This window comes from Peromyscus eremicus, chromosome 1 (genome assembly GCF_949786415.1).
Source record: "Peromyscus eremicus chromosome 1, PerEre_H2_v1, whole genome shotgun sequence".
Classification (NCBI taxonomy): domain Eukaryota; kingdom Metazoa; phylum Chordata; class Mammalia; order Rodentia; family Cricetidae; genus Peromyscus; species Peromyscus eremicus.
Window position 1 is genome coordinate 180640805 of NC_081416.1, and position 16984 is coordinate 180657788.

A 16984-nucleotide genomic window follows, 5' to 3' on the forward strand; every position below is an offset into this window, starting at 1 on the left:
GCAGGCAGACGGATGGTTGCCACACAGCTGGTGAGAGGAGATAAGTAATGGCTTCAGGAGCTTGTGTGCAAGTCATCCTACTGAGGAGATGGCCCTGTCTTGATGACTGTCAGTTAGGAAAGCTAGGGCCTGTAGAATCAGGGAGGAGGGAGTTCTCCACCCTCATCACATCCTGTGCCTATGTCCCAGGCATCTACAACTTCCCTGCTTGGCCACATAGCTCAGGACCAGGCTTCAGAACCATGTCTCCAGCCCTACCTACTTTCTTCTGTCTTGGTGAGTCCTGAGGGTTGACCTGGGAAGTACTTTGAAACAATCTCCATGTACAAAGGAATGAAAAACATCTTGTCAGTGGTGAATTTCAGAACAAGATTGGGCATCTATGAGGTTCCATGTGTTGGATGGAAAAACAGAGACAAAGATAATTGTTTTGGTTTGCTTTGGCTTGGCCAGGACATTTGAACATGTGTTCCAGGGCTGGCCACATTTCCCTTCTCTATAGCAGGAACACCAGGACTGCTTCCTCTCCTCCTCCTCCTCCTCTTCCTCCTCCTCCTTTCTCCTTCCATTTAAAAACATTAATCATTTATTTATCTGTTAGTTCATTTGTGTGTGTGTGTGTGTGTGTGTGTGTGTGTGTGTGTGTGTGTGTATGCATTTGCGTACCATGGAGATCAGAGGTCATCTTATTTCCTTCCATCATGTTGAGTCTCGGGGAACTGAACTCAGGTCATCAATTTTGGTGGGAAGCATCCTTACCGACTGAGCCATCTCACTGGCCCCCTTTTTTCTCCCTCTTCATATCTTTCTGTTCTTTCTTCCTCTTGCCTTTTAGATCTTTATAGCCCTTTCCTTCTGTCTCCACTTGTGTCTTTTCTCCATCCCATCTCTCTCTCTCTTTTTTTCTTCATTTCACCTTTATTTGTTTCCATGTGGGTTTGATGATGTTTGGACTAGTTTAAAAACTTCACCTGTCTGTATGTACCCTAATAGCAGAGCACATTAGAATCGTTGCCACATGATGCGTGGTGGAGCAGCTGTTTTTCTTGTCCCCTCGTCTCTAGGCTGGTACTTCCAGGTTGCATCCTTATCTCCTTATTTTATCAGAAGAACTTCATGGCCTAAAGAGGCAGAGCAGGCAGGGGACTGTTGAGTTATGGGGAATAAGAGGCATCCTCTGAAGACAAGCAACCTGTCACTCACTCGTTAACACACTTATGCAATACTTACTATGGGTTAGACATTATTCTATGATTCTTCCCCTCTTTGTCTTAAAAAACATATAACTCATTTCATGCCCCAAAGCTGAATGAGGCAGGGACAATAATTGACCTTATTTATAGGTAAATAAACTGAAACCTGGGGAGGTAAAGCATTTTGTTGCATACCAAGGATTCAAAGACAAACTCAGAAGTTTTGCCACTACCTCTATATTTATTTTTCCAACATGAAAGACCAATTTGTTTATTCTGCTCATAAAAATAATTTATATGTATTATAAAAATTTAAATATCATGCATGTAACTCTGTTTATGGACTCTGCTCTACCTCATGGTGGGTAGGTCTTTCCTTACACTCATGCCACACTCTTATTTTAAAATTTAATTTGTCTTTATCTCCACATTTAAAAATGCTTATCTTCTTCCTTTTCTAGGTGGGAGGAGGGACCTGTCTATATTTTTTTTGTCATAAAAGATATATATATATATATTTATTTATTTTTGGTATATATATATATATAAAATTTATTTATTTTTTGGTTTTTCGAGACAGGGTTTCTCTGTGTAGCTTTGTGCCTTTCCTGGAACTCGCTTTGTAGACCAGTCTGGCCTTGAACTCACAGAGATCTGCCTGCCTCTGCCTCCGGAGTGCTGGGATTAAAGGTGTGCGCCATCACCGCCTGGCTTGATAAATATATTTATAGTGATAGAAAATAATTTTTTGATAAATGTTTGCCCATGGACTAGCTATATAAAGCTAATTAGCATATGCATTACATATATGCTAATTTTTTATTTTTGTTTTTACATCCCAACCGAAATTTCCCTTCCTACATCTCCTCCCAGTTCCTCCCTCCTTCTCTCCTCCTCCCCATTCATTCACTTCTCCTCCTTTGTTTCTCTTCAGATATGGGTGGACCTCCCATGGATATAAGCCAGCCATGGTATATCAAGTTGCAGTGAGACTAGGCACTTCCTCTTCTATTAAGGCTGGATGAGGCAATAAGTTAGGAGGAATGGATCCTGCTCTCCCTGCTACGCGTCTCACAAGAAGACCACATATATGCTAATTTTAAAAATGACGAGGACATTAAAAAGTTTCCAGAATAGTGTATTATATGTTGTTATCTCTCAGCATTGAAAATACCTGTTATAGAGTCCATACAGGCATCCTGGCTCTTCTCACCCCACTATCTACCCTAAACCTCTCCAGCTCATTAACTTCCCTACCCCAGCTTCTCATCCCTATATAACCCTTCCATTTCAGCCACGTGCTCTCTTGGTGCTCTCTTGGACCCCTCTCTCTTACCCTCTCTCTTGGTCTGCCTTTTCAACCCCCAACTCTCTTCATATGGTCCAGTTCAATCTACTGGCAATTGGCAGCGTTTAGTCTTCTACTTTCTTTCCCTGCTCTGGATGCTTCCAGATGCTTTGGGCTGCACTCTCCCTCATATCTACAACAAAAACCTTTCTCTCAACCATAAAAAACATGTTATTATTAAAAACAAACAAGCCATACACAGAGAGTGTATGACAGCACACACAAGACCTGACAAATTCAAGCCAGACAGCGTCCCATCCCTAACCAAGAAGCTCTTTACAATTGATACCCACTGGCAAAGGGAAAATCATTTTTCTCTAATGGAGTGTTACTGGGTATATCATACTCCATACTCCAGGGCAGGGTTGGCCAACACAAAATGAACTCCATGTTTTTTTTTTTGGGCTTTTTGCTTTGGTATTATTTTTGTCTAATTGCTTTTTGTTTGTTTTGACTTTTTTTGAAAGAAAAGAAAGAAAGAGCATAAAGTTGAGTGGATAGGGAGGTCAGGAGGATTTTGGAGGAATTGGGGGAGGGCAAACATGATCAAAATATACTGTATGAAGAATTATTTTAATAAAAAACCAATTAAAGTCCGGGCGGTGGTGGCTTATACCTTTAATCCCAGCTCTCAGGAGGCAGATCTCTGTGAGTTTGAGGCCAGCCTGGTCTGCAAAGCGAGTTCCAGGAAAGGCACAAAGCTACAAAGAGAAACCCTGTCTCAAAAAACCAAAAAAAAAAAAAACCAATTAAAAACTTTATTATAGGCTGGGCAGTGGTGGCACATACCTTTAATCCCAGCACTCAGGAGGCAGAGCCAGGCAGATCTCTGTGAGCTCGAGGCCAGCCTGGTCTACAGAGCGAGATCTAGGACAGGTACCAAAACTACATACAGAAACTCTGTCTCAAAAAAACCCCCTTTATTATAAAAAGTTACAATCCTCCTCTCCCAACATAACAACACACACTGAAACTAACCAGACTCAAAGACTATACAACTCAATTAACTTGTGTGTAATTAGAGTAGACATTCAGAACAGGAGCTGTGGAGCTTCACATTGGATTTTACATTTTCACTGCCAAATACACTTTTATGCTCTTGTATTAGTTAGGTTAGGGTTTTACTTCTGTGAAGTGACACCATGACCACAGAAACTCTTATAGAGGAAAATATTTAATTGGGGTGGCTTACAGTTCAGAGGTTTAATCCATTATCATCATGATGGGAACCATGGTGGTGTCTGGGCAGACATGGTGATGGAGGAGGAGCTGAGAGTTCTACATCTGGATTCTGAGGCATCAGGGAAAGAATGACATACTGGGTGTGGCTTGAGCATCAGAGACTTCACAGCCCACTCCCAGTGAGTGACACACTTCTTCCAACAAGGCCACACCTTCTAATAGTTCCACTATCTATGGGCCTACGGGGGCTAATTTTATTTAAACCACCACAGCACTTATTTACCACCCAAAACAAAAAAAAAACTATGACAGAATTAGAACTAGAAGAACAACAACTGCATGACCTGTACACACACACACACACACACACACACACACACACACACACACACATTTGTTTACACATATACATATATTATTGACTCAATGCAGGGAGGAAATGCAGGTTTTTTTTCTGAGATTGTACACACCTTGCATTCTAAGTCATCCATTTTCCTGTAAATGTTTTGATTACATTTTTCTTTAGAGTGGAATAATATTTCATTATATATTGTTATTATTGTAATCAGTATCTTGTCAATATAGCTCCTGAATTTGTCCCTGTCTGACTAAAATTTCTCCTCCTCTGACTATCATCTTCTTCAGTCCCTCCCTACCCCACCTCCTATATCCACCACTCCCTTCTCTTTGCTTTTATGAGTTCCCAAGTACATGTTCTTTACCACTAAACTTTTCTGCTAGTATTTGAATCTGTTTACTACTAGATGTGAGGCCATGGGTGAGACACTGTGGGCTGTATACAAAATAGAATAGGATGAGGGTGGCTGTGAGTCTAGACATCTGAATCTCCATCTTCGCTAAGGAAGTCAACATTTGTTTGCAGTATATATAGAGTTATTTTTTTTACAGATATAAAAATGTGAAAAGGAAAAGCTAAAAGAGCCAAGAGCTTGTGTATTAGGGGAATGGTGGGAGGAGTCTAAACAGGGTGGGGAGAAATCCTTGTTTTGACTTAAAAATATGTTTTAAGATTTATTTATATTTTCTTTTTGTATGTGTATTTACCCATTTATATATATGTGCACCCTGTGTGTGCCTGATGCTCATGGAGACCAAAAGAGGGTGTTGGATGGGAGCCACTGCACAGTGATGCTGAGAACCAAACCAAGTGTCCTGTAAGAGCAGCAAGTACTCTTAACAACTGAGCAATTTCCCCAGCCCCTTGACTTAAATTTTTTTCTTATTTCAAAAAACACACATATTTATGATAAGTGAAATAACTCAGACGAAGAAGTGCAAATATGGCATTGTGGGATATTTGTACACTGTGTGAAGATGCATTGTTGTGGTTGGTGTAATAAAGAGCTGAATGGCCAACAGCTAGTCATGAAAGGATAGGTAGGATTTCCTGGGAGAGAGAGGAAGAAAAGGAAGAATCTAGGTGCTCAAATTATGGCAGCAAGGTGCCAGGGAGACACTGAAAAGGTTGGACATATGATACAGAGTAGAGGTAACTGAGCCACATGGGGGAAAGTAGATTAATAAAAGCAGGTTAATTCAAGTTAGAAGAGCTAGCTAATGGCCAAGCTTTCATATTTAATAATAAGTCTCTGTGTCATTATTTGTGGGCTGGGGGTCTTGATGAGAAAGTACTGCTACAATATGGTGTGTTTTCTCTCATGTGGGGAACTTAGATTTAAAAGTGTGTGTGTGTGTGTGTGTGTGTGTGTGTGTGTGATTGTATGTGTTGGTTCTGATACTAGAAAGAGGATCATGAGAGAGTAGAAAGAGATCTTAAGGCATATGGGAAATAGAGAGGACAATGGAATTTACATATTAAGAAATTGGAAGGGGCAGGCCTGAAGGAAGAAATTCAACTAAAGGAGGCATAGAGGAGAGGACTGTGGGAGGGGAATGAATGAGAACACAGTATATGTATGAAGATGCCACACTGAAACCCATTATTTTGTATGTTAGCCCAAAAATTAATTAAAAATTGTTAGTGACATTTGGTACATTGACGATATGGTGCAGCTAGCACTTCTGTCTGCTTCCATGACATTCTCTCTACTCCCAAAGAAGCCCTGCACTTATTAAAGAGTCCCACCTCCCCATGGTCCCACTCCTATTATCCCACATAAGCGCCGGCCTATTTCCTGCATCCTGCATCTATGGCTTTGCCTTCTCTGGACATTTCACATGACACCATACAACATTTTGTTTGATGTGTTTAGGTCACATTCACTTCCCCCACAATCCATTTCTTTTCACTATTCACCCAACTGTGTGTGTGTGTGTGTGTGTGTGTGTGTGTGTGTGTGTGTGTGTGTGTGTTGAATTTTAAACCTATCAAGTACTTTGTGCTCCCCGTATACTCTTGAGTATTTGGGCTTCCACTGGATTATGGTCAAGTTATGGGGGGGCACCTCCTTAAAGAAAATGGACTCTCTCTCCTAGTAGCTATCAAATGCTAACGGCTCACTGTTGGGACTTCACACTCACTGTTTCTCTCCTGCCTGGGATTTGGGTTTGAGAGTTGGCTGTTTCCAGTTGAATGATGTATCTTCTGATATAGTAAAATAATTATGGTCAATAAGTACGTAGGTCAGTTGAGTGACTTGCCTAGCATTGGTGAAGCCCTGGGTTCCATCCCCAGTACCACATAAAACCAGGTGTGGTGATGTATGTATGCCTGCAATCCCAGCACTCACAGGATGGAGGCAGTGGGATCAGAAATTCAAGGTCATCTTCTGCTACAGAGCAAGTTTGAGGCCAGCCTGGCTCGCATAAACCGACACAAATGTAAGATAATTATGATACAAACTAATGCACGTGCCCAGGTGTCCACTCAAGGGAGTCTCTAGCCTCTGGTTCTCTCCCCCAGGGCTGTGTGTACTGCGAGTGATCCAAGCACAGATTGGTGAGTACATCCCGCTAGTACCCCCAAGGCTCCTCAGGGTTCAGCTAGTGAGAGGTCGGAGGGCGTGCCATGATGCAAAAAGGACGTGTTTTCATTGAAGCTAACCTAGAGGCTGTGATTCCCTTCCAAGGCTCATTCCCTAAGCCTTCGCTCCAGGCTCAGCCCAGTTCCCTGGTGGCCCTGGAGCAGTCAGTTACTCTGCGGTGCCAGGGGCCTCGGGTCGTGGATTTATATCGAATGGAGAAACTGAAATCCGAGGAGTATAAAGATCAAGACTTTCTCCTCATCCCTCGCATGAAAATAAACAATGCCGGACGCTACCGTTGCTCGTATCAGAATGGGAGTCACTGGTCTCCCCCAAGTGACCACCTTGAGCTAATTGCTACAGGTAACTGGAGGGGGAGGTGTAGCTGGAGAGTTGTCCTGTGTCCTGCCCAGTCCTGCAGCTGCTCAGACCCAAATAAACACACAGAGGCTTATATTATTTTTAAGCTATATGCCCTAATGGCTCAGGCTTCTCACTAGCTAGCTCTTACATCTTATTAACCCATTTCTATGAATCTATACTTTGCCACATGGCTTGTGGCTTACCTGTACTTTATATCTTGCTTCTCCTGGTGGCAGCTAGCAGTGTCTCTCAGCTCTGTCTCTCTCCTTCCTCTCTCTCTAGTTGGAATGTCCCGCCTAAACTTGTTTTACCTCACCATTGGCCAAACAGCTTAATTTATCAACCAATTAGAACAACATTCCATATCAAGGAGGGATGGAGTGCTGTTGGTCTTGTGGCTCTGAGGCTGCCTGGCCTTGGAGAGGGTGAAAGTGGAGCAAGTGGGTGCTAGGTGGTAAACCCCTAAGTTCCCTGGTGCTAGAGTTAGTATGAGACAAATGAGTCATTGGTCTTGTTTACTGAATACAGGGGTGGTGTCTCTGGGACAGTCATTAATCGAGACAAATAACATTTTAATGCAATACAAAAAATTAAAAAAAAATATTGTTAGAGATTTCATGCCTGCAAACAATGAAATGGGGCCATCACTGGAAAAGATTTTCCTTTCTCCAGCAGCTGTCAACTGCCAGCAACTCCTCAGTTAGGGAGGCCCCCTCCTCTCCAATGTTAAACTGGCTTGATCCTGTAGAGGTAACCATAGCTGCTGTGAGATCATGTTTGCAATGCCTTGAAGACAGCATTTTGTAAATCTTCTCTATGTTTTTAATTGTTTTTCTACTCCCTCTTCCTCCATGTGTCTTGAGCCTTAGAAAGCATGTACATGAATTTCCTGTGTAGGCCTGAGTTAGAGTGTTGTGTATTCTAGGTCTTAAGTAAACACAGAAAATGCTTTGCCTATGGAGTCATCTCCCCAGTGTGTTTCCTGTCTTTAACACAGCGTTCTTTCTTCCCAGGCATTTACAGTAAGCCCTCACTCTCAGCTCATCCCAGCTCAGCAGTCCCTCCAGGCAGGGATGTGACCCTGAAGTGCCAGAGCCCCAAAAGTTTTGATCAATTTGTTCTATACAAAGAGGGGGATACTGGGCCTTACAAGGGAACCAAAAGATGGTATGGGGCTGATTTCCTCATCACCAAAGTGACTGCTGCTCACAGTGGGACTTACCAGTGTTACAGCTTTTCCAGCTCATTTCCATACCTGTGGTCAGCCCCCAGTGACCCCCTGGTGCTTGTGGTTACAGGTAAGTGGTCCAGATACAAGGTTCTTTTCTTTGGCATATGTAATCCCTTGTCGGAGGTGTGAACAAGGAGAGAGCCTCCAGCTCCAATCAGCTTTGGAGATGTATGAGGGTCCTACAGCTGCTATAACAAATCACCACGGACTCGTGCTAGCTCACTATAACACAAATTTATTACCTTAATATTGTGAATGTCTCAAGTCTGTGAAGGGTCTCACCTCTATAAAATAAAGCTGTCAATCATTGCAGTTCCAACCACAACAGGTAAGGTATAAAACTGACCTAAAGAATGCATCAAGAAAAAAATATTCAGCCTCTCAGAGGATTAAGGACTAATAAACACAAAAAGGTGTTCCATATCACTAGCACCAGAGAAGTGCAGATTAAAAAGATTTTTGACATTCCAACTCACCCCAGTCAGAATGGTGGTCATCAAAATGCAACACAAAACAAAACTAAGTAAGAACCACTGATGAGAATGTGGACGAGTGGACTATAAAACAGTCCAGTCACTGTGGAAATCAATATAGATCTTCTCTAGCAAACTAAAAATGTATAACTCAGCCTTGTTTACCACACAGACCCTTGCACACTATCACTTAATTGTAATACTCTTTGCAACAGTTAAGTTATGGAACCAACCTACACATCCATCAACAGAGGGATGGGTAAAGAAAAATAAATGTAGTTCTTAAACAAAGGGGATTTTTTAGCCATAAAGACAAATATCACATGATTTCTCTCATTTGTGGGTCATAGATTTATATAGAATCATAAAATCATATATTTACAAACAACAGGAAAGCTGGAGCTTTCTATCCAGGGCAGCGGTTCTCAACCTGTGGGTCATGATCACTTTGGAGGTGGAATTCCTCTTTCACAAGGGTTACATAAGACCAACATAAAACACAGAAATTTCCATTACAATTCATAACAGTAGCAAAATTTCAGTTATGAGGTAGCAACAGAAAAATAATGTTATGGTTGGGGGTCACCACAATGTGAGGAACTATATTCAAAGTTCACAGTATTAGGAAGGTTGAGAACCACTAGTCTAGGGGACTAATGGGAGGGATGAGAAAGTGGAGGAAGCAGGGCAGGGAGAATCTATTCAAAGTGCATTATACACCTATACACATATGTATACAGATATACGCATTTTTGTATACATATACACAAAATGGCCTTATGTAATTCAGTATAATCAAATTAAAAAACCAATTAAGGACAACAAGAAGTTACAAAAGATCTCTGGTATAGAAAATAATCAAATTAAATAAAACAAAATGTATCATTGAAAGTTTAGTGGTAAAAATCTCTTTTGTTTCTATATTTTTTTGGGGAACACTTTGGGTCTATCAGTTTAAAGTTGATTTGGACCAGTGGGCCATTCTTTGGCCACAAAATCCTGAAAGAGAGGACCAGGTTATCAGAAGACAAAGAGGATTGAAGACAGAGAGGATAAGGAAGCTTGGGATTTAGAGGTCTTACAATACAATGCTATGGCATGTCAAGCAAACTGATTAAGAACCACATCTTATATACTATTTTCAGGGGAGAAATGGGATGAAGTCAGTAGAAACTATCATACAATGGGATAAAGTCAGCGGAAAGCTAATCAAGCTATGTTGCACAAGAGGAACATGGTATCTCAAGAGCATCACAGAGTAAGCTCACAGTAGTCTTATGACCGACAACTCCAGTCTCTTTGAGGGAAAAGCCCAGTTCCTAGGAACTGAAACCTTGACTCTTTTGAGGACCAGGCCCCCTAGTCCTGAGCAAGGACACAGAACTAGGATCCTTTTGTCCTTTCATCAGGGCCTCTGAGGAAGCCTAGGATCCATACCATTCTCTATATTTTGTCATTATATAAAGTTGCCTGGGATAAACCTAAAGGAGGAAGGATTTATTTTCATTTACAGTTTCAGAGACTTCAGTTCATGGTTGTCTGCTTCTGTGTTCCTGGGCTCATGGTAAGGCAGAAGACCTTCAAGGCAGAAAGATGTAGTAGAGCAAGGTCATTGAACTCATGGTAGCCAGGAAGGAGAATGATCATAGAAAGGGACTAAGCCAAGTTATACTCTCCAAAGACATACCCTCAGTGACTGACTTCCTCCAGTCATGCTGCACCCTTCACACTTCTCCTACCACCCAATAGCACATTCAGAATTTGAATCCATCAGTGGGTGAATCCATTGATTGTTTTGGATCTTTTTTGATGTAATAGTCTCTGGAAATGTTCTCATAGACATGCCTAGAGATGTGTGTTCCTAGTTTCTTAGGCATCCCTTGGTCCAATAAGTTGAGAGCCAAGAGATATCACACACTTATTGTATATAATAGTATAGGTACCTGGAAAGTAAAATCTGAAGGTTTTTCTTATTTGATTCTCCAAACCACAACAACTAATTATTAGATTTTATTCTTTAGCAGTTTTAATTGTCTATGACTCTATGGTAATAACACAGCCTGAATAAAAATTATTAGTTTACCAAAAAAAGAGATATAAACATATCAAAGATTATAAGACAGATGATCAGGACGCCTACTATGTCTTCTAGACAGGGAAGCTGCAACCATGAAATCTCAACAATATGGCTGCCCAAACAAGACATGCATAATGATAGTTCCAGTTGACACTGCCAACTGGGTGAAATCTCACAAGGCCCCACTTCTGGATAAGAGCTACAGGCAATAAATGGTTGCTGAGAGAGGGAGAATTCGTCTTCCCCAGGGATGAGCCTCCTGATAGGTTATTCAGTATCAAGTGGACAGCCTGAAATGCATATACATATGAACAACACTAAATGTACTCAGTAGGTTATATATTATATACACACACAAAAAACAATAATGAAGAAGAGGTCATGAATTTGAGGTGGAGCAAGGGAGACATGGGTTGAGTTAGATAGGGGAAAGTGTGGGGTGGTGGAAATGATGATACAGAACCTATGTAAGAAAATCAAAATTCTCAAAAAATTAAATAAGAAATCAGTGAACATATAACAGCATAGCAACAATTATTTTGCATTCATGAGTTGTTGAATTCTTACTTTTGCTTTGATTTTATAGAACTTAATATTTTTTCTCCTTTTAAAATTTTATTTTTTAAATTCATGGTCTTATGTATCCCAGGCTGGTTTGAACTCATTGTGTAGTGGAGGATAACCTTGAACTTCTGAGTACTGGGACTACAGGCTTGAGCCACTGTGTCTGGTTTATGATTTTTCTATAGAATAGAAACAAGAAAACATTATTAAAGAACTGAAAGCCTGAATTGTTATAGATTATAAATATGATTTAAAATAATGAATGGAATGTATCTCTGATAGGGCACATACTCAGCATGCTCAAGGCACCCAGGGTCAATTCCAAGCACCAAAAAAAAAAGAATAAATAAATAAAAGGAAAAAGAACTATCATATGACTGTCATATTCATTCCACTCTAACATTCAGACTACTGTATACTGTTTTAAATATTTACCTCCTCTCCCACCGCCTATTCCCTCTCACCCTTGATTCCTGATGCATTTCCACAACTTTACCCATGGTTCTTGTATCCACATATAATTCCTGGGGTCAAGTGCCAGTCAAGTGACAACTGACAAGTGAGGGGATAGGTGACAAGAGTCTGTGGAAGACAAAGGTAAGAAAGCAGCTGTAGAGCGCACCAGGGAGCATGCCAAGCATGCTTTTCAACCCACTGGCAATGGAAGCATCTTCATACTCACTTGCTATGTGAGAAAAATCAAGTCACAGAAATGTCTCATTATTTGCTCAGAATTCATAGTTAGCAGACTTACAAGGCACTGACTTCTCTTCTTCTGATTTCTCAGGATCCTCTGCCACTCCCAGCCAGGTACCCATGGAGGCGCCATCTCCCACAACAGGTGAGTTCAGTAGTTTCTGATGTCTGGGGAATGAAGTTCTACAATGAAGGTGCCCTCAAATGTAGTCCCCAACTTCAAGAGGTATATACTCACAGGCTTAATGAGGCCAGGAAACATTTTGGTGAAAACAATAGGCAGTCTCATAGAAGACAATGGAGCCTCTTGAACAAGAGGCTAATAACTGGTTCTCTTATGACACCTGCTTAAAACTGAGATACAATTCACATACCATGTGTCCACTATACAAACACAAACCAACCAACCAACCAACCAACCAACCAACCAATCATGACATGTGTTGGAAAGATTTAGAGCTTCTACATGACTGCAGGCGTGGGGTTTGTCAAATAGAGCATATAATTTGAAAACTAGTCTTTTAGTCTCTCTGAAGTTAAGCAGAATTATCTTGTGACCCAGTGATTCTGAAATTCTTGGGCTGGTACTGAAAAAAAATTAAAAACTTAAAAAGAAAAGAAAATTGAAAACTTACTGTCTTAGTTACATTTTTTTATTGCCATGATATTTACACTATGCCCAAGGTAACTTATAGAAAAAAGAGTTCACTTGGCCTTACAGTTTCATAGGGTGAGTCTATGGCCATCATGGTGAGGGAGTCTGGCAGCAGACAGGCAGGCATGGCACTGTAGCTGTAACTGAGCGTTTGTATTTTGATCTACAAGCATGTGGCAGAGAGAGTGTGAGCTAATTGATGTGGGCTTTTGAAGCCTCAAAGCCCACCCCCAGTGACATACCTCCTCCAACGAGGCCACACCTGCTAAACCTTCCCAAACAGTTTCATCAGCTGGGTAACAGACATTCAAATACGTGAGCCCACAGAGGGGCATTCCCATTCAAACCACCACACTTAGGTTCACACAAGCTCCTATACTTGAATGCTTATACCAGCATCATTCATACTGGCCCCAAAGTGGAAACATTTAAATGTCTATCAGTTGAGAAACGGTTCAATTCTTTGAAGCCACTGGGCTGTTTGAATTTGCTCATCTCAGCAGTTGGGCAGTGTGTGCCAGGGAACCTTAGAGAACTCAGATATCTCAGAAGGGGTCTGGAGAGTGAGGCCACTTGGGATGAAGTGTTCTTATTCTATTTCCTCATAATATTCCTGCTCAGAACTCTTAGAAGCCTCCAGGAGACCTTCTATCTTACCCACAACCAAGATATCTATAACTGGTAAGTAGGCATTTAAAGCTCAATACAAAAGGGGCACAGGGGTGGGTTTCTGTTTCCTACTAGCAAAGCCTGTAGACACTTTTCATTGAGTCAGAATTTCACGTAGCCTAAGCTGGCTTCAAACCCACTATATAGCAGAGGATGACTTCTGGTTCTTCTTGTTCTGCTTCTGGTTCTCTTGCCTTCACCTCTTGAGTCCTGGGATACCAGGCATGTGCCACATTCTCTGTTTATGTGGTGCTGGGTATCAAACTTAGGGCTTGATGCATGCTAGGCAAAGCACTTAACCAGCCAAGTTATCATTCTGACCTTCATTTATGTTTTTAATTTTATTTTTTTGTAGAAGGGTCCCACTATGTAACCCTAGCTGGCTTCAAAGTTGCTATGTGGACCAGGGTGGCCCTAGATTCACAAAGACCCATTGGCTCTGCTTCCCAAGTTCTGGGATTAAAGATGGGTGTTACCACACCAGGCCCACATTTATGTTTTATATGCACATTATACATATAGCCTAAAGGCGATTTTACATAATTATTTTTATTTAAAAAATTTGTACATACAGTATGTTTTGATCATACTCTTTCCTCTCCCCAATTCCTCCCAGACAACCTGAGTTTTGACTGAAGTCTGTCCTATGAAAATCAGGTGTGGATATTTATTCACTTGTGGCATTATGTCACTGCTTAGAAATATCAAATTTTGTAATTTCATGTTTTGTATCTCAAGATTAGCAATGCTTAATCTGTATTATTATTGCTAAGTCAACCCATTGTATAATAGTATCAGTTCCACTTGGTAGATGATAACATCGACTCACAGCTGTTGAGATACTTTCCAGAGGTCCCTTATACAGTAAGTGCTGTATGGGGAAGTCAGTCTGAGCAGCCTGACTCTATGGTTTGCATTCTTGTTAAATGCCATGGACTTCTGCCTCACAAACACATGAGAACACGTTTGTCTCCAGCAGGGGCAATGTTCTCATTTGTTCACACTTGGCCATTTTTTTCATTCTTAGAGAAGTCTATGAATATCACTGTCTCTCCAGAGGGGTCAAGCCCTCCATTTGGTAAGTGGTCCTGTCCATATCCACTTCCTTTTGTATTCCATCTATTCATTCAGAGCAGACTATTTTCCCTGTACATGGAATATGTAGATCTGTTCTCTTGGGACCTGATGCATCATGAGTAGAATATTAGCATATGGAATTCAGAAGTGATCAAGAAGATTAAATGGGAGGGTTGAAATTTTCCCAATAGTCAAATAAGGACATTTCCTCTCTCCCTCATTCTCTTACAGTTATGATCTTTTATAGGCCAGCAATATAACCAGGTGTTCGTTGTCTGAGGAGGGATTGTACTGGGATTATAGGAAGGGATCTATGAGAGCATCACTGGATAAAGAATTGGGCTTATTCACTTCTGACCCTTGGTGGGGATGGAAGGACCCTATGAGAAGGCGATGAGCATCTGAACTGTTGGAAGATAATAGAATCTCAACCAGGGATATGGAGTGGGACCTAGAGACGAGCCTTTTTAGTATCTGTTTTCAACTTTCTTCTTTTGTTTAGGTTTTTCCCACCAGCACTATGTCAAGAGGAATCTCATCCGAATATGCCTTGGTGCCATGATTATAATATTCCTGGTGGGGCTTCTGGTAGAGCATTGGCACAGTCGGAAAAAATGCCTGCCACACAGGATCAGAGCTGTGCAAAGGCCACTTCCACCCCTCCCACTGGCCTAGAAATAACATGACTTGTAGGATAGATAGGGGTTGACTCGAGGTTCATCAACATTAGAGCCCCAGACATGGATACACTCAAGAATGTGGGTGGAGAATGAGAGCAGAGGCAACAAGGTAGGATGGCGGTCCATACACCTTCTTGGTGTTTGATCAAGCAGTTGAGCCAATGTCTATGTTGCTCCAAGAACTCTACATGTGAGGGAAAAATCTAGGGGAAGTCTCTTTCCTGATACCTTGTGCATTGTGGATATCATAATAGGCCTGTGTAATGGCATTTCTTCAAGCTTCTTTAACGTGGATTCTAGGTTGATTTACCTTGCTTACAGAGCTGACCTGTTCCATCCTTTACATATCCAGTGTTCTCTGGTAGTTTGTGCTCCTCTATGGTACTCCATAGATTTAGCCTTTACCATAACCCCATCTTAAGTCACAGTTGGATAAATCTTTTACTTTTTAGAATGGAAATCTGTTCTCCAGAAAGTAGGCTAGGGTGTTACTTTTCATTAATATCTAATAATTTCTATGATCAGCATAGTCTTTTTCTTGTTTACAGCAGATATATTTCAAGACTCCAAATGGATGCCTATAAGTACCAAATCCTGTACACATGCTTTTCCTACATATATTTTGGTATTTTGACACCATTAAAAATAAGTATCTGACCAGAATCTCCGTGACATTTGATCTGCTAAACAAGATGGCTACTACATCCTCATGAGCAGGCAATCAGTGTATACACATCCAAAAGGTTGATTCATGTACTGTAATGTGATAGTACAGGATGGCATGAGAGTTTATCCTGCTACACACAATTTGAATATTTTAATTTATTTATGGATTTTTTCCACTTAACATTTTCAACCTAAGATTGATCACATGTGGTGGAAACCATATAAAGCAAGACTACACATAAGGAAGGAGACACTCTCAAAACCAAAACAAAACAAAGCACATCTATGGCTTCCTTCATATTACAGTCCTAACCTTATCTGAAAGGCCAGAATAGTCAAATCTAGAGAGATTGGAAATAATTATTTCCAGAGGCTGAGAAGGGTAGTGGAAGGGAATGCTGGAATTACTGCTTGATGAGTTTAGGACAATAGATTTTTAGTGTGATGAAGATTGTTTTGGAACTAGATAGAGGTGATTATTTTCAAACATTGTCAGTATGCTAAGAGCCATTGAAGAGTTTACTTAAAAATTCAGTAAGGCAGCTGAGAAAACTAGAGAGTGTCTATTATCCTAGTACTTGGGAGGAGAGGCAGGAAGATCTTGAGTTCAAGAATGGCATGAGTACCTATTTCTAAAACAGATACAGTCTTGTGACCAAGATAACCATAATGTACTGTCTATTTAAAGAGCACATAATGATTTTTAAATGTTTTCAATATAAAAAGGTATATTACATAATGTATATGTGTGCACCTCATAAAATGTGCAATTTTTGTTATGATGCCCATTAAATATTTATTTAGGGAAAAGATAATTTACATAAGATAATGTCTTACACACCCAAAAATCTTAAGAGGAAAACCCTTTTCTTTGGTACCCATCATCTCTACCTGGAGTAATGTCTCCAAGGAAACACGGTATTATATGGGAAATACTTGTCATTTTGCTGTCAAGTCCGGGCATCCAGCTAGGGGCTGGTTCCTTCCTGGAAACTGAAAATCCTATTTTGCTGGTATTTTCAGTCTTCAGATTAAAGTATGTGTTTCTTAGAGACAATGGAAAGGGTGGCTGGCTAGCGGTTACCATATATAGAGATTGCTATTGGGATTTTTGAGCTTATTTATTTTGTGGTGTTGTAGTTGGAACTTAAGGCTTCCCACATGA

The 16984-nt window shown here is 40.8% G+C and overlaps 1 protein-coding gene across 1 annotated transcript; it reads left to right on the forward strand.

Annotated features, from left to right (window-relative positions):
* Positions 1-242: 242 nt before the first annotated feature.
* Gp6 (glycoprotein VI platelet) lies at positions 243-15148 on the forward strand. The gene is made up of 8 exons (XM_059253631.1): positions 243-276; positions 6608-6643; positions 6774-7031; positions 8045-8329; positions 12164-12217; positions 13358-13408; positions 14424-14474; positions 14976-15148. The coding sequence occupies exons 1-8, from the start codon at positions 243-245 to the stop codon at positions 15146-15148; spliced, it is 942 nt and encodes a 313-aa protein (XP_059109614.1).
* The last annotated feature ends 1836 nt before the right edge of the window (positions 15149-16984 follow it).

Coding starts and splice junctions, on each gene's coding strand:
- Gp6 (XM_059253631.1), top strand. CDS start 243: ATGTCTCCAGCCCTACCTACTTTCTTCTGTCTTG. Junction 277..6,607: donor ACCTACTTTCTTCTGTCTTG/GTGAGTCCTGAG, acceptor TCTCTCCCCCAG/GGCTGTGTGTACTGCGAGTG. Junction 6,644..6,773: donor AGTGATCCAAGCACAGATTG/GTGAGTACATCC, acceptor TTCCCTTCCAAG/GCTCATTCCCTAAGCCTTCG.